The sequence below is a fragment of the Oncorhynchus clarkii genome, chromosome 7 (genome assembly GCF_045791955.1).
Source record: "Oncorhynchus clarkii lewisi isolate Uvic-CL-2024 chromosome 7, UVic_Ocla_1.0, whole genome shotgun sequence".
NCBI classification, from domain to species: Eukaryota; Metazoa; Chordata; class Actinopteri; order Salmoniformes; family Salmonidae; genus Oncorhynchus; species Oncorhynchus clarkii.
The window spans coordinates 7,087,250-7,109,015 of NC_092153.1; the positions used below are offsets into that span (position 1 = coordinate 7,087,250).

At 45.8% G+C, this 21,766-nt stretch overlaps 2 protein-coding genes across 2 annotated transcripts in view; one reads left to right on the forward strand and one right to left on the reverse strand.

Moving 5' to 3' along the window:
* LOC139412802 (fibronectin-like) overlaps positions 1-7,549 on the forward strand; it is a 27,950-nt gene extending 20,401 nt beyond the window's left edge. The window contains exons 17-31 of the mRNA XM_071159524.1: positions 16-171; positions 361-477; positions 632-901; positions 982-1,169; positions 1,305-1,392; positions 1,480-1,659; positions 1,909-2,190; positions 2,419-2,508; positions 3,092-3,537; positions 4,385-4,523; positions 4,738-4,902; positions 5,109-5,234; positions 6,059-6,165; positions 6,281-6,382; positions 6,502-7,549. Coding sequence (XP_071015625.1) covers positions 16-171; positions 361-477; positions 632-901; positions 982-1,169; positions 1,305-1,392; positions 1,480-1,659; positions 1,909-2,190; positions 2,419-2,508; positions 3,092-3,537; positions 4,385-4,523; positions 4,738-4,902; positions 5,109-5,234; positions 6,059-6,165; positions 6,281-6,382; positions 6,502-6,591 — 2,546 coding nt within the window. The 3' untranslated portion in view covers positions 6,592-7,549. The remainder of the gene's footprint in view (positions 1-15; positions 172-360; positions 478-631; positions 902-981; positions 1,170-1,304; positions 1,393-1,479; positions 1,660-1,908; positions 2,191-2,418; positions 2,509-3,091; positions 3,538-4,384; positions 4,524-4,737; positions 4,903-5,108; positions 5,235-6,058; positions 6,166-6,280; positions 6,383-6,501) is intronic.
* A 2,107-nt stretch (positions 7,550-9,656) lies between these two features.
* On the reverse strand, positions 9,657-17,659 carry LOC139414054 (bifunctional purine biosynthesis protein ATIC-like). Its single transcript, XM_071161930.1, has 14 exons — positions 17,560-17,659; positions 17,064-17,190; positions 16,637-16,780; positions 14,173-14,261; positions 13,563-13,714; positions 12,150-12,306; positions 11,839-11,964; positions 11,556-11,749; positions 11,393-11,482; positions 11,140-11,265; positions 10,948-11,040; positions 10,581-10,763; positions 10,257-10,412; positions 9,657-10,101 (listed from the first exon to the last, which is right to left on the reverse strand). Exons 1-14 carry the CDS (start codon positions 17,576-17,578, stop codon positions 9,982-9,984), a joined length of 1,776 nt encoding a protein of 591 aa, XP_071018031.1. The 5' UTR covers positions 17,579-17,659; the 3' UTR covers positions 9,657-9,981.
* Between the last annotated feature and the right edge of the window lie 4,107 nt (positions 17,660-21,766).

Below are 21,766 nucleotides of genomic sequence, written 5' to 3' on the forward strand. Positions count from 1 at the left end.
TTCCTTTCTCCGTAGACGTGGAGGGCCCCACCAACATGGACGTGACAGATGTGAAGGACAACACCATCACAGTGCGCTGGTCCGCAGCCCAGGGCCCCATCAAGGGCTACAGGGTCACCAGCGTCCCCAAGAATGGACAGGGCCCCTCTTTCTCTGAGGTGGTGGCCCCTGGTAAGACCTGCCCCTGCTCTCTCCCCTGCCCTCTGCCCGTCTGTGATCATATGTACGGCAGCCATTTTGTGACTGTGTTGTGAGACATTGATAAAAAGGAGCTTTAGCCTCTGTTGTTCTACAGCTATACTCCTGTGCTAAACCTCTCTCTCTCTCTGTCTCTCTCTCTTTCTCTTGCCTTGGATCTAGATCAGACCGAGATTACGTTTACTGGCTTGATGCCCACGGTGGAGTACGTTCTGAGTGTGACCGCTCTGGGAACCGATGGAGAACCTTCCACACCTCTGGTAGAGAACGCCATCACAGGTGCGTGTGTGTGTGTGCGTGTGAGCATGCTTTCGGATTGTAAAAGAGTTTAAAACATTGATCTGTCATGATAACAGAGGAACGAAATGTTCAAATGTATGTTATTCTGATGTTCCCTTCTTTCTGGCCTTCATCCCCCCCCGTTTCCTTGCAGCAATGGACCGTCCCAAGGCCCTGTCCTTCTCTGAGGTGGACTCCACCTCCCTGAGGATCACATGGGACAGTCCGGACGGCACGGTGACATCATACCGCGTGCTGTACTCCAGCCCTGAGGAGGGCGAGAGAGAGCTGCGCCCGGCGCCCAGAGGGACAGACGATACCGTGGTACTGAGGAATCTCCGCCCCGGCACAGAGTACACTGTTAAGGTCATCGCTCTGCACGGACGCACCCCCAGCACCCCACTGGTGGGCACACAGGCCACAGGTAGGAGATATCAGACACACACACACATACAGACACGCACACACACACGCAAATACTTAAATGTCCATCTCTGCCCCCAGCTATCCCTGCTCCCACCAACCTGGACATCTCTGAGGTTGGTGACACCTCCTTCATTGTCTCGTGGCGCTCCCCCAGCTCCGGGCTGTCTGGGTACCGTGTGGTTGTCAACCCCAAGAACAACAATGGACCCACCAAGGAGATGACCATCGCCCCAGACACCACGCGCGCCGTGGTCCCAGGACTCATGGTAAATAACAGACTACAGCATTCTGAATGTATGTCATAACTGTGTTCTAGATAAAGGTGTCTGTTAAACAGTCTATATTCAGGTCATGTATTGTCACTGTATTTATGTGTCTGTCAACATGTGTTTCCTGTGTAGGTGGCCACTCTGTACACAGTGCACGTTTATGCCCTGAAGAACTCTGTGACCAGCCGGCCCCTGGAGGGAGAGGTCACCACGCTGGACAGTAAGCAGCTTTCACAGAGTTTTAACTCTACTGGCCACTGGTTTACTCACTGTAAACTCACCCTCTCCCTTCCTCTCTCTCTCCCAGACATCAGTCCTCCTCGGCGTGTGCGTATCTCTGACGTGAAGGACTCAGCCATCACGCTGACCTGGCGTGCTAAGGTTGAGACCATCACCGGGTACCTCATCGAAGCTCAGCCCCTCGGCGGCAGCCGCCCCGCCATCAAGAAGACAATCCCCGGAGAGCAGCGCACCTACACCATCACTGGTACTGTACAGTAGACTACATTACCCAGCTATCACCACTCTCATCTACAGTAGACTACATCACACAACCTTCACCACTCTCATCTATAAATGAACTACATTACCTATTATCGCCCCATCTACATTCAACTACATTATCCATCCTCACTTTCACCTAAACTATCATCATTATAGTAAACTACATAACCCATGTACAGTACAGAGTGGGCTCTTGACTGACTGACAGTGTGTTGTGTTTGATGTCCTTCAGGTCTGGAGCCAGGCACCTCCTACACTATCCACATCTACACCATCAACGGTGATGCACGCAGCGCCCCCTTCACCCTCACGGCCACCACAGCCAAACCAGCGGTCCATTCTCCCACCAACCTCCAGTTCACCTCCCTGACCCCCAACTCCATCTCCTTCAGCTGGGAACCCCCCGCCACGCGCATCACAGGATATTACATCACCTACGAGGAGGCAGGCAGGGCGCAGCCCCGTGAGCTTACCCCCCGCCCCCACGCTGGCCAGAACTACGCCACCATCTCTGGTAAACGTCAAACTCTGCTCTCTCTCTCTCTCGCTCTCTCTCTCTCTCTCTCTCTCTCTCTCTCTCTCAAGTTACCCTGCCCTCATAAACTCCACCCCTTCCTCTTCACCCTCTGAAAGCTCAAGCTTCTCAACACGTCCAGTTTATGGAAAACACCTGAATTGACTCAAATCGACATCTGATTTCCTCCAGCAGAGTTTGATGCTTGATGTTGTTGGATGTTTTCAGGTTTGAGACCAGGTACCGAGTACATCATCAAGATCATCGCTCTTCAGAATGTCCAGAGAAGCACCCCATTGGTGGGCACGGCCAGGACTCGTGAGTACAGCACATACACACTTTACACATACGTCTACATACACACATGGCCCAAAAACAGATTTTTTTTGTACCTGAATGGTGATGTTACAAAGAAAGGTTTGGGAAGCCTGCATATGTGCTTAGCTGCAGTAGAATATTGTAAGAACAGCCTAGCAACTCATAGACCGAGATGTTAGATTTGGTTTGTAGTCGTGCCAGCATCTGTTACAAACAGCTGTGTCTTTTAAAACAATAATACTGCTCACTCACTTTGAATACGTTTTGAATTAACAAGCGATTCAAAAGGTATTGACGGCAGTGGCAGGCTTTGGAGTAGATATTTGTCCAAACCACTGATAAGGGTCAGATATTTTCCCACTCCCCTTAATGGTTAAAACTAAAACGGGGGTAGGGTAATCTGATCTTAGATCTGTGCTTAGGGGCAACTTCTACTTCAAGTGCAGTGCTTTGCAGTACAGTAGTGGCTCTAGTATGCGGACTTACTGCCACCCCCTGCTGGCGGCGTCATGCTACTGCAGCTCCTCTAACTCCCTACTCCCTCCCTAACTCGCTTGCTTCCTAACCCCTCTCTCCCGGCCAGAACGTGAATCCCTGCTTACACTGCCACTCCCCAACCGCCCCGGAGGCTACGACCACCTGGACGTGCCTGAAGAAAAGGAGAGCCGTGTCCCAACAGTAGTAGGTAACAACGGCCTAGACACCCTGGGGGGCCAGGGCCAGAACGTGGAGTACACTGAGTACAACAACCAGAACCCCCAGACACCCTATGGGAACGGCCAGACACCCTATGGGAATGGCCAGACACCCCTGGTGTTTGTGCCCCTTCCGGATGCGGAGGGGCGCAGGGTGCCGGTGGTGAGCGTGAACGTGCCTGGTGGCTCTCCCTTTGGTTTTCCAGAGAAGGACACAGGAATCCCTCAGGAGGCCCAGACCCAGACCACCATCGCCTGGAAGCCTTACAAGCAGAGTTCAGAGTACCTGGTGTCCTGCAACCCTCTGACACACGTCAACGAGAAGATGTTCCAGGTGAGAGGTTACGGCACACACACACACACACATATAAAGACACATCTAAGAGACACTTTTTTAAAGCGTAATCTTTATTTAACTAGCCAAGTCAGTTAAGAACAAATTCTTATTTATAATGACGGTCTACACCTCTCATTCCCATTCATCTCTCCCAATCTCTCTATCCTTCCATCTCTCTCTCTCCTTTTATCTCTCTCTCTCCTTCCATCTCTCTCTGTCCCTCCTTTCCTCTCCTTCCCTCTCTCTCTCCCTCCCTTCCTCTCCTTCCCTCTCTCTCCCTCCATCTCTCTCACTCTCTCTCCTTCCATCTCATCTCTCTCCCTCCATCTCTCTCCTTCCATCTCCTCTCTCTCCCTCCCTCTCTCTCCCTCCCTCTCTCTCCTTCCATCTCCTCTCTCCCTCCATCTCTCTCCCTCTCTCTCCTTCCATCTCCTCTCTCTCCCTCCATCTCTCTCCTTCCATCTCCTCTCTCTCCCTCCATCTCTCTCCTTCCATCTCTCTCCCCATCTCTCCTTCATCTCCTCTCTCCCCCTCTCTCCTTCATCTCCTCTCTCCCCCTCTCTCCTTCCATCTCCTCTCTCTCCCTCCATCTCTCTCCCTCTCTCTCCTTCCATCTCCTCTCTTTCCCTCTCTCCTTCCATCTCATCTCTCTCCCTCCATCTCTCTCCCTCTCTCCTCGCTCTCCCTCCATCTCTCTCCCTCTCTCTCCTTCCATCTCCTCTCTTTCCCTCTCTCCTTCCATCTCCTCTCTCTCCCTCCATCTCTCTCCCTCTCTCCTTCCATCTCCTCTCTCTCCCTCCATCTCTCTCCCCCTCTCTCCTTCCCTCTCTCTCTCCTGTCTCAGATGCGTCTGCCTGGTACCTCCACCAGTGCCACTCTGATCGGCCTGACCAGCGGAGCCTCATACAACGTTATCGTAGAGGCCCTGAAGGGGGCACTCAAACACAAGATCCTGGAGGAGATTGTCACCGCCGGCAACACCCGTAAGGAACCAGCAGTGACTATGACAACTGATCTAGGATCAGTACTGAAATGTAACCTATAGAATAGATGGTATGAGTGAATCCTGATGTTGTTTTGAGTCATGCTGTTCCACGGTCAGAAAATATAGTTCAGAAAGTTCATAGATAGGCATTTACTTACACAGCTTAGCCTGTGATTCTGTGGTGAAATGAACCCCTTCTCTTCCGCCTGTAGTGACAGAGGGTTCCACCGGCACAGATAAGGACTCGTGCTACGACACCTTCACAGCGACCTACCATGACGTTGGGACCGAGTGGGAGCGCATGTCTGAGACGGGCTTCAAGCTGTGGTGCAGGTGTCTGGGACTAGGCAGTGGACACTTCCGATGTGACTCCTCTAGTGAGTATTTAACTACCTCTTCAATGCTATTTAAGAAACTTTATTGATCCCTTGCCACCTGACTGGCTGGGTGTAATGGTTGCCATATTGGTTACACCAATCCGATCTAGGGGCTGGGAGACAGTGTCGGATGTTATGCAACAGGTCTGACCTTTTTTTTGTTCTCTATATCTCCCCCCTCTCTCGCGCTCCCTGTCCATCAACAGAGTGGTGTCATGATGGAGGTAACAACTACCGTATCGGGGAGAAATGGGAGCGTCAGGAGGAGAAGGGCCCCATGATGAGCTGCACCTGCCTGGGCAACGGGAAGGGAGAGTTCAAGTGTGAACCACGTAAGTAGCACTTTAACATCAGTCACCACCTGCACTTGTTTGGATATTAAAGGAAGAACACAGAACTTCTCTGGCAGCATGTCAGAATACAACACAATACAGTTACAATGTCTGCCTGTGTGACCTCATCAATGTCTGCCTGTGTGACCTCATCAATGTCTGCCTGTGTGACCTCATCAATGTCTGCCTGTGTGACCTCATCAATGTCTGCCTGTGTGAACTCATCAATGTCTGCCTGTGTGAACTCATCAATGTCTGCCTGTGTGACCTCATCAATGTCTGCCTGTGTGACCTCATCAATGTCTGCCTGTGTGACCTCATCAATGTCGGCCTGTGTGACCTCATCAATGTCGGCCTGTGTGACCTCATCAATGTCTGCCTGTGTGACCTCATCAATGTCGGCCTGTGTGACCTCATCAATGTCTGCCTGTGTGTCCTCCTCCATGTCTGCCTGTGTGACCTCCTCCATGTCTGCCTGTGTGACCTCATCAATGTCTGCCTGTGTGACCTCATCAATGTCTGCCTGTGTGACCTCATCAATGTCTGCCTGTGTGACCTCATCAATGTCTGCCTGTGTGACCTCATCAATGTCTGCCTGTGTGAACTCATCAATGTCTGCCTGTGTGAACTCATCAATGTCTGCCTGTGTGACCTCATCAATGTCTGCCTGTGACCTCATCAATGTCTGCCTGTGTGACCTCATCAATGTCTGCCTGTGTGACCTCATCAATGTCTGCCTGTGTGACCTCCTCAATGTCTGCCTGTGTGACCTCCTCCATGTCTGCCTGTGTGTGTGATTCCCTCTCCTGCGTGTGTGTTTACAGATGAGTCCACCTGCTATGACGATGGGAAGATGTACCAGATTGGTAACCAGTGGCAGAAAGAATACCTGGGAGCCATCTGTACCTGCACCTGCTACGGAGGACAACAGGTCACTTTTACTGCTAATGGCTATGCTTGTCTTACCGACCTTAGTTGAATGCAACTTGGACAAGCACCTGCTGAATGACCAACGTGTGTAAATGTAATGCTTGTCCTCCTCTCAGGGCTGGCGTTGTGAGAACTGTCGTAGACCAGGTGCTGAGGTGGACTCTAGTCTGCTGCAGCCCGTCCGATACAGGGACCCCACCAACACACTACGTAAAGTGGTGAGTCATAGACTACGCTCTCAAAAGACAACTGAGAAAATGTGTTGGATTAGAACTTGAAATCCCCATGCTGAGGTTGGACCCATACTGACCTCTTGTCTGTCTGTCTCCTTCTGCAGAACATCCAGTGCCCCATCGAATGCCTTCGACCTGAACTACTGGCAGACGCACTGGCAGAAGGACACATCCCCCAGAATCCCCTGGAGTAAAAGATAAATCTCCTCTTCCTTACCCATGGTCTGTCAAGTCTCCTTGAAGAGGAGGTCGCCCTGTCCAGTCAGAGACAGACCTAACTAACACATCGATGCCTTACTGATCAGCTTAACCATATCTAACACACCTACATACTGTATGTCCATGCCTTCCTAGTCTTAAGAGAACCCCCTGCACACTTTCAGGATGTTGGTTAAGTTGTCTGTTGTCATTTCTCTTAACCATATCTAACACACCTACATACTGTATGTCCATGCCTTCCTTGTCTTAAGAGAACCCCCTGCACACTTTCAGGATGTTGGTTAAGTTGTCTGTTGTCATTTCCCTTTGAGACAGTTAAGAGGTCAAAAGGAACATTCCTTGTGTTCGTGCCTTAAAGAGATTAAAATCTTCCCCTGTCCCTGAATGTATGTGTTTGAAGTGCTTCTTAACAGTTCAGATGTGCTTGTCTTTTACAAATGATACATTTCCAAGACTACCTGTCCAGTATTACCGTTTGTCCTAATCATTTATTATTATTATTTTTTACTTCTATAAAATCTAAATCCGTCTGAAATCAAAAGCACTGTTTTGAGAGAATGTTGGTGTAGTTGCCATGTCGACAAGTGTTTGAAATCATTTAGCTTTTTCTGTAGCCTCTGTGTAGACAGGGGTAGCACTGCCTGTGTGATTGACACTGAGTTGTTGTCATGTTGAAACTCTTCAATGCATTTTATTTATCCCTTTAATCACAGCATTGTTGTGTGAATGTGAGACCTGGGGTGTCGACTTTGTTCTGGTTTTATTTTTGTACTAAAAGGTGCCAACGTTTGATGGAGATTCCCTTGTTTTGATAAAGTTGAAAAGAACCTCATGAATTGCCTTTGTTTCTTGAATAACTGTTTATACATAGATTGATGCACCAGTGTAAATCTACGTAACATAATAAAATAAATCCCCATCTGTCAGTATAAACTAGAGATCAGTTGTTTTTGTGTGGGCTGTGTCTGAATCCCTGCAGTGCCTTCAGAATGTATTCATACCCCTGGACGTATTCCTTCAGAATGTATTCATACCCCTGGACTTATTCCTTCAGAATGTATTCATACCCCTGGACGTATTCCTTCAGAATGTATTCATACCCCTGGACTTATTCCTTCAGAATGTATTCATACCCCTGGACGTATTCCTTCAGAATGTATTCATACCCCTGGACTTATTCCTTGAGAATGTATTCATACCCCTGGACTTATTCCACATGTTGTGTTACAGCCTGAATTCAACACAGATTAGATAGATGTCTCACCCATCTACACACAAATACCCCAGAACGACAAAGTGAAAACTTTTTTTTTTCACATAAGTATTCACACCAATGAGTCAATACACATTAGAATCACATTTGGCAGCAATTTACAGCTGTAAGTCTCTAAGTGCTTTCCACACCTGGATTGTATGACATTTGCACATTTAAAAAAAATGTAATTCACCAAGCTCTGACAAGTTGGTTGTTGATCATTGCCAGACAACCATTTACATCTTGAAATAGATCTTCAAGTAGATTTATGTCAAAACTGTAACTCGATCATTCAGGAACATTCACTGTCTTCTTGGTAAGCAACTCCAGTGTAGACTTGGCCTTGTGTTTTAGGTTATAGTCCTGCTGAAAGGTGAATTCATCTCCCAGTGTCAGGTGGAAAGCAGACAACCAGGTTAAGGATTTTCCCTGTGCTTTAGCTCCCATCTTTATCCTGAAACTCCCCAGTCCTTAATTACAAGCATAACCAGACCATGATGCACCACTATACTTGAAAATATGGAGTGGTACTCAGTAATGTGTTGGATTTGCCCCAAATACAGCACTTTGTATTCAGGACCAAAAGTTAATGCAGTATTACTGGAAACAGGATGCATCTTTTGGAGAGAAAAAAATATTCCTGTACAGGCTTCCTTTTCACGCCATCAACATTGTTGATCCGTCCCCAGTTCTTATCACAGCCAATAAACTGTTGAAAAGTCCCAGTTGACCTTGTGGTGAAATCTTGAGCGGTTTCCTTCCTCTCCAGCAACTGAGTTAGGAAGGACGCCTGTATCTTTGTAGTGACTGGGTGTATTGATACACCTTCCAAAGTGGAATTAAGAACGTCACCATGCTCAGAGATGTTCAAGGTCTTAGAATTGTATTTACCAATAGGTGCCCTTTGCAAAGCATTGGAAAACCTCCCTGGTCGAATTTCTGGTTGAATCTGTTGGAAATTCACTGTGCAACCTTAGAGGTAATTAGTGTATGTGGGGTACAGAGATGAGGTAGTCATTCAAAAACCATGTTAGGCACTATTAGTGCACTCAAAGGCCATGCCACTGGTGCATATTTTTACTCCTGAACTTCCATAAGTGGTTGAATACTTGACTCAAGACATCGCTCCTCTTTAAATTTGTAGAACAATTCCACTTCAACATTTTAGGGTATTGTGTGTAGGCCAGTGACAACAAAAAAAAGTCAATTTAATCAATTTTAAATTCAGGCTGTAACAAAATGTGGGAAGGTACAGGGGTGTGAATACTTTCTGAAGGCATTGTATGTCAACCATCTGCAGGGGAAGGTGTTCTCTACGACCCCCACAAGTGTCACAGGACTTGCCTAAAGGTAACCCATTCAAATTAAAGTCTGGAGGTAGTTTAACAAAAGGTGTTCATCTCCCAAAACATATTTTCTCCACTTAAACCATTTCAAACCTAGTTTCTTTTTCTATTATGCGTGGGAATACTTGGAAACATTTCTTAGATTAAAATCACTTGGAGCAGACTTCCTGGTGTTTTTACAGTCTTCTAGCCAACAATGAAAACGGTCTAAGCCATTTGTGTGTTACTCAATGTGTTTCTATGAGCTGTAATAGTAAGGGGCAATTTCAAAACTTTAAATATTTTTGATACCTAGAAGCGTCCTAAAATTCAAATAGCTAAATGGTCCATGGTATGATCATAAAACAATTCCATGTTAGTGTAGTAGTCAGTCTGACTTTCAGCTTAATATTGCTATAACGTAAAATAGTGTTTGCATATACACACACACTCCACAGGATTTCTCAAGAAACAGTTTATTTCATGGTAAAACGTGACCTTCCAGACAGTAACATTGTAACTTAGATACAACTATGAAAGCAAGCTCGGAATGTAACGGAATCTGAATGATCCTCAGCATGACTCATGCGGTTTGTGCATGATAACCATAGGACAGGAATGTCTCAGTGTAAATAATAATACTATGTTAGTACCTTTGTTGATCACTATTCTAGAGCAGTTAGTGGACCTCCAACATGTAGACACACACATGTTACTCAGGGCCATAATGGTGTGTGGCGTGTCAAATGTGTCAGGCAGCGATGTATGACAGCCCCTCCAGGTATTCAGTGGTGGAAGAGTCTCAGGTTGGTGTGCACCAGGGTGATGCCCTGCTCATTACAGGCATTGATCACCACCTCGTCAGCTGTGGACCCAGCCGGGGCAGCAATGTACTCCACACCACTCTACAGAGACAGACACCTCAGAATAATCAGTCCATGTGGGCGTCAAACAGAAAAGACCTTGGAAGACACTAGAAGGCAAGAGACCAACTAAAGAACCAAAAGCAGAAAGTCTGCCATCTTAGACTAGTGAAAAGTAATAATTCAGCAGTGTTTACCAGTTTGGCACGGTCCACGTTGTCTCTGAAGGGGAAGAAGGCGTCAGAGCTGAGGGCTACAGCCTGTAGAGAGCTCAGCCAGTTCTTCTTCTCAGTCTCATCCAGAGGCTCTGGGACCTCCTCATACATGGCCTTCCATACTGCCAGGTCTGGACCCTGAACACAGGAGTTAGAGAGCAGGACAGACTCATCTGGAATTAGATTTTTTAAACAGACAGACACCTACAGTAGGAACCTACACAAAACATACAGCAGAACTATACATCCGACAACCATTTCAGATGCGTAGAGTGCATGTCCCTAATTGACCTCTGACCCCCTCACCTCTCCGATGGTGCCGCTGACGTACTGATCGATGGCATTGGCCATCTCCGCCCGCTTCACTCCACTCCTGAACCTCATGCCCAACACCCGCGGGTGGTGCCTCAGCCACCAGTTATCAGCCTTGTCCCCTGCCAGCCGCGTGCAGTGGATACGAGACTGCTGACCCGCACCGATCCCAATCACCTGGTACACAGGTAGAGGAGACGGATCGTGACCCAGAAAAGCCACAGTACATAGTGTTGAATGTTTCAAAATTCCTTCTGAAAAAGGTAAACAAGGATATAGGCGACAACAATTGGGAAACTCAGTGCCCAAACACTCTTTCAACAGGAACCTCCCATGTCTCCTCCCTCTCCAGGTTGGTTACCTGTCCATCCTTGGCGTAGCAGACAGAGTTGGACTGGGTGTACTTCACTGTGATGCTGGCCACGATCAGGTCACGCAGCGCCTCCACCGACAGCTTAAACAGGAGACCGACAAGAGGACAAAAGGTCAGAACAGGTCATCAGTGAGAATCTCACACACACTATCAAGACACGCACAAACCACAAAGACTCACCGTGCCCTTGGAGACGACATTGCTGAAGAGATCCTTGTCAATGACAGCTCCATTCCTCTTCTGTTTGAGGTGGAGACCAAAGAGAACTCTGACCTCTGGCTCATCTGGCTCATAGGCTGGGTCCATCTGACAGATTTAGACATTCAGCACCCCCCAACCGGTGAGAAGATGCAAATTAACTTCAAACTTTTTTTTCCTAGGAAAGGCTGCAACATAGGATGATCACCAACTGCTTTTCCATGTCCAACCATACCTGGAGAACACAGTAGTTTCCATTCTTCTTCTTGGACAGAATCCTGAGGGCCTCCTCTTCGTAACCAGGGGCGATGATGCCATCAGAGACCTGAGAATGATAGACAGGGGTTGGAAATGCACGAAACACACAGGACAGACACACGACACCTGGGAAGCCCTACCTCTCTGGATATGATCTTGGCAGTGGGGACGTCACACACGTCAGACAGAGCGATGAAGTCGCCGAAGGAGGACATCCTGTCTGACCCTCTAGCCCGGGCGTAGGCTGTAGCCAGTGGGGTCAGGTTCTTCAGCATGTCATTCACCATACACACCTTGGCCTCCTCATCACTCAGAGGAACACCCACCGCAGCCCCTAGAGAGGGAGAAGACAGCCTAGGTCAATGTTACTGGGATTCCTTGCAATCTTGTTGGCATATGCATTGGAAGCTCTGCGTGTCTAACCTGCAGGGCTGACATGTTTGAAGGAGGTGGCAGAGGGCATGCCCAGGGCACTCTTCAGCTCTCGGACCAGCTGCCAGGCGTTCAGAGCATCACAAAGGTTAATGAACCCAGGAGAACCATTTACCACTGACAGAGGCAGAAATGGAATGGAGAGAAGGGAGGATCAATACAGTTAGTCTACCCAGACAGGACAAGGACCCCAAAGTCCGCCTGGACGGTTTCAGTTGAACATATGACACCAATTAAAATGAGGGTTGACAATGTTACTGCTGGCTACACAATGGGGGGGGGGGGGGGGGGGTGAAGCCTACCTGTGAGGGGGAGGGTGGGGCGCAGGGTGTAGAGCTGGGCGGGGGCTTGGTGGGGGTTCATGCCGTAGCGCAGGGGCAGCTGGGATACCCCACGGCTGTACTGGCCCCGGAAGTAGTCCGCGATGGCCTCATCATACTGAGCCGTGTGAGTAAAGGCCTGGGAGAGAGAATGAGGACAACTAGATAGCATTGACACCATGATCATGTTCATTAGGCAACATATGGAAGAAAAGGGACTGAAACAGGAAGGGAAAACCTTGATGTCCAATAGGAAATGCACATCTGTTTACCACTGCAAAATGTTTTTCTAAGGTGTGCCCTAATGAACATGGCCCAGGGTAAACACCTGAACCAGACAGCGTTGTAACCTATTCCATGATCAAAGCCAACATGGGCTTCTATAGTTTTATATTTAGGCAGCTTTAATACAAACTATCACTGTAAGATTTGTAATGCCTTCACAAGGGACACCATGTGCTAAATGTATCCATTCTACTCCATGTAGTCTCAAGACTCAATGTCAAATGCACAAGTACAGTGAACTGATTTTCTGCAAGCTAACCAACAATGCAGTAATCAATAACAATGTAATATTAAAACAACAAGGTAGAACAAAAACAATCAAGTAAGCAAACTATATAAAGGGGCAGTTCCAGTAGCATATTTACAATGTCCAGGGATACTAGATCAATAGAATACTGTGGGCTGACCTGAACAACATGGCCCCAAGGACAAGAGAGGGCAACATGGGAGGTAGTGGACTCTGAACTTTACCTCGCATTAACCAACAAACAATCAATTAAACAAAAACCCAATGATCTGATTGCAATTGTGCTTTTTGACTACATAGACTCCATGGTATCTGGTCTGCAATTGTACAAATTGATCCTTTTAACAGAGGGTCAATAATCTGTCAAATACACAGTATGAGGCCTTCCCCAGTTGTCCTGAGATGTCCAATTTGCTACTACTGAAGAATCTCTTAAGACTTCAGTTGTGTCTACGTACAGTTTGGTTCCTGATAGCATAATTTCTCTATCACTCAACATCCTCTCTGTTCACAGTTGAGGTTGACAGACTTGTCTCAACAGGAAGGTAGAAGGAGAGCACATGGAAGTTAAACTAGATCTCACCATTCTCAACTAGATCTCACCATTCTCAACTAGATCTCACCATTCTCAACTAGATCTCACCATTCTCAACTAGATCTCACCATTCTCAACTAGATCTCACCATTCTCAACTAGATCTCACCATTCTCAACTAGATCTCACCATTCTCAACTAGATCTCACCATTCTCAACTAGATCTCACCATTCTCAACTTGTCCAGAAAGTAGATTGATACACACGAGACAAAGGACCATGTAAAAAAAGTCCACTTTCAACCCGTGCTTTCAAGTTGCCCTAGTTACCTTCAGGGCCAGAGTCTTGCGGGTGTCCAGGGTCGTGTCTTTACCCTCGGAACCCTCCATCTCCACGGCGACCAGCTGGTAGTCGGCAGGATCGCACACAATGGTTACGCGGGCATGGTTCTTGGCCGCTGCACGGAGCAGGGTTACCCCACCTGAGGACACAGCCAGGGTCAAACAGGGTAATCACCATGGCAACCTAGGGCATTTCAGGTTGTAGAACAGACTTCAGAAAGTAAAATGTAGAGCTGGCCTTAAAAGGTGCAATATGAATCAATTGCGCAGCCATTTCCTGGTTGCTAAAATTCTATTAGTTCGCCTAAATTCAGTTTGTGTGCCAGAACAAGCAAGTTTATGGTAGAGAATCATTGTACCATCTAAACCGCTGTGAATTATTTTTCAGAACCCCAAATATTGTATTTCCAGCTGGTGTACAACTGAAATTAAAAGCAGCAAAAACTAAACTTCACAGAAAGCATAGAAATAGTACACATAGAACAGATCTACCGCTTCTAATACTTGCTTTCAATGAGAATGACAGATCTAACACAATTCTATGTGAATTTGGTCAGGTCGGACAAAAAAAAAATTGCAACTTTAACATTTCACTCACCAATATCAATCTGTTCCACTGCATCTTCCACGGTCACATTAGTGTTGGAGATAGTCTTCACAAACGGGTAAAGGTTACACACCACCACCCTGGTCAAAGACCGGCAAAGGAAAGCAATACAAGTCAAGAAATGCAATGCATTTCACTGTTTTTCTAACCATCTAGGCAATTTGAACTAATGAGTAGCGTGGCTGTTCAATCCCTCACATCGCGTGCCCCAGATGACTCAACGAGAAACAATATCTTACAAAGAAAAAAAAGGGTGAAGTTTTGACTTTTGTAAATGGGAACATGTGTCAATTAAGCAGGTTACATTTTGCAGCCTTGAACCCAAATTGTTAAACATACAGTGCCTTGCGAAAGTATTCGGCCCCTTAGAACTTTGCGACCTTTTGCCACATTTCAGGCTTCAAACAAAGATATAAAACTGTATTTTTTTGTGAAGAATCAACAACACGTGGGACACAATCATGAAGTGGAACAACATTTATTGGATATTTCTAACTTTTTTAACAAATCAAAAACTGAAAAATTGGGCGTGCAAAATTCTTCAGCCCCTTTACTTTCAGTGCAGCAAACTCTCTCCAGAAGTTCAGTGAGGATCTCTGAATGATCCAATGTTGACCTAAATGACTAATGATGATAAATACAATCCACCTGTGTGTAATCAAGTCTCCGTATAAATGCACCTGCACTGTGATAGTCTCAGAGGTCCGTTAAAAGCGCAGAGAGCATCATGAAGAACAAGGAACACACCAGGCAGGTCCGAGATACTGTTGTGAAGAAGTTTAAAGCCGGATTTGGATACAAAAAGATTTCCCAAGCTTTAAACATCCCAAGGAGCACTGTGCAAGCGATAATATTGAAATGGAAGGAGTATCAGACCACTGCAAATCTACCAAGACCTGGCCGTCCCTCTAAACTTTCAGCTCATACAAGGAGAAGACTGATCAGAGATGCAGCCAAGAGGCCCATGATCACTCTGGATGAACTGCAGAGATCTACAGCTGAGGTGGGAGACTCTGTCCATAGGACAACAATCAGTCGTATATTGCACAAATCTGGCCTTTATGGAAGAGTGGCAAGAAGAAAGCCATTTCTTAAAGATATCCATAAAAAGTGTCGTTTAAAGTTTGCCACAAGCCACCTGGGAGACACACCAAACATGTGGAAGAAGGTGCTCTGGTCAGATGAAACCAAAATTGAACTTTTTGGCAACAATGCAAAACGTTATGTTTGGCGTAAAAGCAACACAGCTCATCACCCTGTACACACCATCCCCACTGTCAAACATGGTGGTGGCAGCATCATGGGTTGGGCCTGCTTTTCTTCAGCAGGGACAGGGAAGATGGTTAAAATTGATGGGAAGATGGATGGAGCCAAATACAGGACCATTCTGGAAGAAAACCTGATGGAGTCTGCAAAAGACCTGAGACTGGGACGGAGATTTGTCTTCCAACAAGACAATGATCCAAAGCAAAATCTACAATGGAATGGTTCAAAAATAAACATATCCAGGTGTTAGAATGGCCAAGTCAAAGTCCAGACCTGAATCCAATCGAGAATCTGTGGAAAGAACTGAAAACTGCTGTTCACAAATGCTCTCCATCCAACCTCACTGAGCTCGAGCTGTTTTGCAAGGAGGAATGGGAAAAAATTGCAGTCTCTCAATGTGCAAAACTGATAGAGACATACCCCAAGCGACTTACAGCTGTAATCGCAGCAAAAGGTGGCGCTACAAAGTATTAACTTAAGGGGGCTGAATAATTTTGCAAGCCCAATTTTTCAGTTTTTGATTTGTTAAAAAAAGTTTGAAATATCCAATAAATGTCGTTCCACTTCATGATTGTGTCCCACTTGTTGTTGATTCTTCACAAAAAAATACAGTTTTATATCTTTATGTTTGAAGCCTGAAATGTGGCAAAAGGTCACAAAGTTCAAGGGGGCTGAATACTTTCGCAAGGCACTGTACGTGCCCATAGGCGCCAAAGAGAATTCATGGTTTATTTCAGAGGCTGTATGCATTGCACACTTTCTCCTCAAAGCCAATCACATTCCATGAATGTCAAATTGGCAGCTTAAACAGCCAATCAGACTCTCAAGGCAAAAAAAAAAATGTAAAGTGTGTAACATGATCAGATGTGTGCAGATGCAGCAGCATTTGAATCAGCCGGTTATTAGATTAGCAACGCATACTTCGAAGTTTCCCCACTTTACAACCTTACTGCCCTGCATTAGGGCCAAATCTAATACAGTCTTGTGCCCGATCACATGCATGGTGTTTTAGGTCTGCTCGTTCACAAAAAGGCTGTTTTTCAAAGACCCCCAAAAACCACATTAAAACAGTAGTGGCTCTGGAAAAAAAGTATAGAAAAGTTGACTGAGATGGACAAGTCCTACTCTTAACTATTGAGGAAAACAGATCTGAGCTTAGATCAATTAAACCCACTTCCCTGTCTCTTACCTAACCAGACTGTAGCCCAGTTTCTCCATGTCAGCCTTGTCCGAAGGGGTGTGCCGGGCCAGGATGCCCCCGTGTACAGCAGGATGCAGGGTCTTCACCCTCCCACCAAGCATCTCTGGATGGCCAGTCAGCTCAGACACATCCCTGGAACAAAAGGGAGATGGATGTTAGGTGATTCAGTGGCACACATTCTCAATTGCATTTAGAGGCTGAGAATGCCGCTCATCTGAAAGGTGGTCAATGACTGCAGAATACTAGACAGACCTACTCTTTGAAGTTCCAAACAGTAAGGTGAATTAAAGGAATACATTGTTATCAGCATAACATTGAATCGTGTGAGCATTAAACGCAAGAGAACGTTGGTGGCTGAACACTATCAACAAGGATAGACGAGGCATTGGAAATGTATGCAAACGGTTACACCTACCGAACAGCCAGTCCTGCATCGCGCAGGGTTTTGGCGGTGCCACCTGATGCGACGAGTGACAGTCCCACGTTCACCAGCCTTTTGGCAAAGTCCAGAAGTCCAGACTTGTCGGACACACTCAACAGTGCTGTGTGTGTAGAATTAAGAGACAACGGTGACAAAGTTATAGAGATTGATTGAACGGCACCACTGTGAAACGAAGCTTGCTTTTCAAATATCGGTAAATATGTTGACTCCACTGAGACGTCATCGATAGGTTATTGCTCCTTTGTAGCCACCCGTTGCTAACTAAAATGGAAGCATGTTTTTCGTGGCATGCTAGTTGTAGCTAGCCTACCTAGCACGACGCAAGAAACAATTGAATTGGATATTGACCACGCAGCATAAACACTACGCTCAAACTTATGCTTCAACATAGACTACTCAGTCTCTAAACTACATTAGCTAAAGCTAGCTAAAATATATATATTTTTTATTTAAAAAGAAGAAAGTTTACCCAGTTCTGAGCAGGCCATGGTTTTGGGTAACGTTCTCTGTCTGGGAATGGGAGACTAGAAGCATGTGTATAGTTGTTTCAATTTATGGCATGATGGGAACTTTGTGATTTGACAGGACCGCCCCTTTGACCGGTTTTGACTAAACGGGATACAGCTTTTGTCAGATGTGACTTTTCGTTGCAGTCTAGGAGAATTTACGCAGCAGTCTAGGAGAATTTACGCAACAGGTTAGGAAAATTAACGTGCAGGTTAGAATTAGATTACGGTTAGAAAATATAGTTAGGGTTTGCTAGCCATGACCCATTTGTACCCCTCCCCTCAAACAACCTCTTCGTTGCCATCTGCGCAGTAAAATTCAAATTCGCTGACTTCTAATCCTGAGTCCCAGTAAAAAACAAGTTTTGTAGTTTTTATATATATATATTTAAACATCAGATAACGGTTTGAGGTGCAAAAAAACATGTTACAAAGGAAAAAATGTGAACACATATATTGTTTTTTTGACTGTATCTGGACTGTAGTGGCCGTTAAAACTCGGTTGACAGGAAATATATAAAAAGTTAACATTACAGTAAACATAACAGATTACAAGTAATTAACCAGCTTTTATTTAGCTCTTATTTCATGTATTTATTACACTGCTCTGAAAACTCACCAAACTAAAAATTGACCTATAAGAAACTATTTGAATATCAAACTGTCAAAAATGATCATTACACAATTACACCATAACATGTGCTAATTGGGATGGTGGCTATTTTGATTATTAAGGTGACACCCCCCACACATGATATCATTGAAAAGCCCAGAATGTCCTCTCATATGTACTTTGTGACCGCACCCAGTGGCATGTATGGCATTAGAGAGATTTAGGCTATTTGAAATGATAACAATGTGAGATTTTAGACTCTCGCTCTGCCACTGGAGGGTGAGTTTACACCACTATAGAATGACCATATGGGCAAATAGTGGTGCTGTTGATCTGAGAGAACTAAACACACTAAAGTGAATGCCCAGTAGACATCCACCATTTTACTTTAATAAATCCATTATTTACAGATCAGTGGGGATGAAAGAAAGGAGAAAAGGTGAAGAAGCATTTGTGGACTACTACCATACACCAAGCCACTGGAGGGGTACTGACATACACCAAGCTACTGGAGGGGTACTGACATACACCAAGCCACTGGAGGGGTACTGATACACACCAAGCCACTGGAGGGGTACTGATACACACCAAGCCACTGGAGGGGTACTGATACACACCAAGCCACTGGAGGGGAACTGATACACACCAAGCCACTGGAGGGGTACTGACATACACCAAGCCACTGGAGGGGTACTGACATACACCAAGCCACTGGAGGGGTACTGATACACACCAAGCCACTGGAGGGGTACTGATACACACCAAGCCACTGGAGGGGTACTGACATACACCAAGCCACTGGAGGGGTACTGACATACACCAAGCTACTGGAGGGGTACTGACATACACCAAGCCACTGGAGGGGTACTGATACACACCAAGCCACTGGAGGGGTATTGACATACACCAAGCCACTGGAGGGGTACTATCATACACCAAGCCACTGGAGGGGTACTGATACACACCAAGCCACTGGAGGGGTACTGACATACACCAAGCTACTGGAGGGGTACTGATACACACCAAGCCACTGGAGGGGTACTGACATACACCAAGCCACTGGAGGGGTATTGATACACACCAAGCCACTGGAGGGGTACTGATACACACCAAGCCACTGGAGGGGTACTGACATACACCAAGCCACTGGAGGGGTATTGATACACACCAAGCCACTGGAGGGGTATTGATACACACCAAGCCACTGGAGGGGTACTGACATACACCAAGCCACTGGAGGGGTATTGATACACACCAAGCCACTGGAGGGGTACTACCATACACCAAGCCACTGGAGGGGTACTGATACACACCAAGCCACTGGAGGGGTATTGATACACACCAAGCCACTGGAGGGGTATTGATACACACCAAGCCACTGGAGGGGTACTACCATACACCAAGCCACTGGAGGGGTATTGATACACACCAAGCCACTGGAGGGGTATTGATACACACCAAGCCACTGGAGGGGTACTGACATACACCAAGCCACTGGAGGGGTACTGATACACACCAAGCCACTGGAGGGGTATTGATACACACCAAGCCACTGGAGGGGTACTGAATAATGGAGCCTTAGTAGGCCTATAGCATGGTTATGTTTTGAGATATTAATAGGATCCCAGCCTATCTAAGCTGTTTGTTCTGTATATATACACGACTATGTTTTTTCCCTCTAAATTTGGTTTTTCAAAAGATGGGCAGGTCCCATGACAGTGAGTCTCCTGTCTGTCTGTCTGTCTGTCTGTCTGTCTGTCTGTCTGTCTGTCTGTCTGTCTGGAGAATGACATTGGGACAAGCACAATTACCAAAGCTTTGTTGTGTCACGATCATTGCTTTTCTGAGCACCTGTAACATAGATTTCCTGCAACAATAAAAGCCTCTCATGATTACATTCCCCATTGTTCCGACGGAGGGCCAACCCTTTTCAATAAACTTTATTACCCAAAACTTGGCCTTTTTCATGCATTTGAACAGCGGTTAAATTCTGACAGATGTGAATTTACGGCCCCTGTCCCTCATTCCCTTACCTAGCTACCCATTAGCTTAAGTAACACGACAGGGCCAAGGGAAACCTAAACCAATATGGGTGATTACTTTAAAAGATCAGACAATCTGTTCATATTTCCGTAATGAGGCCGACATTTTGCTGATTGATTAAACTACAGGATGTAAATATTTTACAGGGTCTTGCCGCTTAAGTTATTGATCCTGATTTACCATCTGACAAAGTGAAAGAAAACTGCATTTATTTATTTAACTATGAAAATGGCCTTTCTGATAACCATTTTCCCTATTGGAGGACTCGTGCGGGTTGCACTGATGTCTCGGCGAGTCGCTTGAGTGATTGTGACACTGTAATAGACAGGACAAAATGTTATACATATACATAAACACACACTCACACTCACACACATATACATTCACACACATACACACACATACACACACACACACACACACACACACACACACACACACACACACACACACACACACACACACATACACACACATACATAGATGCACACACACACACACACAGACATGCATGTACACACACACACACATACACACACACTTACACACACACACATACATACACACACAAACACACACAAACACACACAAACACACACACAATGAGGCGATTACATTATTGGTATAGAAAAAGCATACGGGCCGTCAGCAACTCTGTCAGACCAGGCTGTTGAGAAATCACTATTGACAGCGTTATCACCAGTGGATGGAATTTACACCAATCAATTTTTATCCGTATGACAGGTGAGTTCAGATTAAATTAGAATTGAGAAACTGAATCAATGATCTCTATATTTCGCTCAGCCTGCTTATCAATTTACTGTGATTTTAGTTGTGTTTGTCAGGCGGCCCTGTATCATAAAACAGGCCGAATGGCATTAGTCACACATCTAAATAAACTCTTATTGATTGATATGATTTTTCATCAGCCAAATTAAATGCTGCATTGAGGGAGACATAGTGGTTAGGTCTGAGACATAGTGGTTAGGTCTGAGACATAGTGGTTAGGTCTCAGACATAGTGGTTAGGTATGAGACATAGTGGTAAGGTCTGAGACATAGTGGTTAGGTCTGAGACATAGTGGTTAGGTCTGAGACATAGTGGTTAGGTATGAGACATAGTGGTTAGGTCTGAGACATAGTGGTTAGGTCTGAGACATAGTGGTTAGGTCTGAGACATAGTGGTTAGGTATGAGACATAGTGGTTAGGTCTGAGACATAGTGCTTTAAGGCCTATAAGCACTGTTTACTCTACAGTGAACTGCTTTTGAGGCCCTGATTGTGAGCCACAAGGAGTAGGATGAGGTCACTAGACACTTAATCCAATCCACCACACTGTCAAACACATTCAAAAAATTTGACACTAAATCCAATCCACCACACTGTCAAACACATTCAAAACCTTGGACACTAAATCCTATCCACCACACTGTCAAACACATTCAAAACCTTGGACACTAAATCCTATCCACCACACTGTCAAACACATTCAAAACCTTGGACACTAAATCCTAT

Excerpts from the sequence above, each read along its gene's own strand:
- LOC139414054 (XM_071161930.1), bottom strand. Across the intron at positions 13,715-14,172 it reads AGTGGAACAGATTGATATTG|GTGGGGTAACCCTGCTCCGT; the intron begins GTGAGTGAAATG and ends CTGTGTCCTCAG. Across the intron at positions 10,764-10,947 it reads GCTACGCCAAGGATGGACAG|GTGATTGGGATCGGTGCGGG; the intron begins GTAACCAACCTG and ends CCTGTGTACCAG.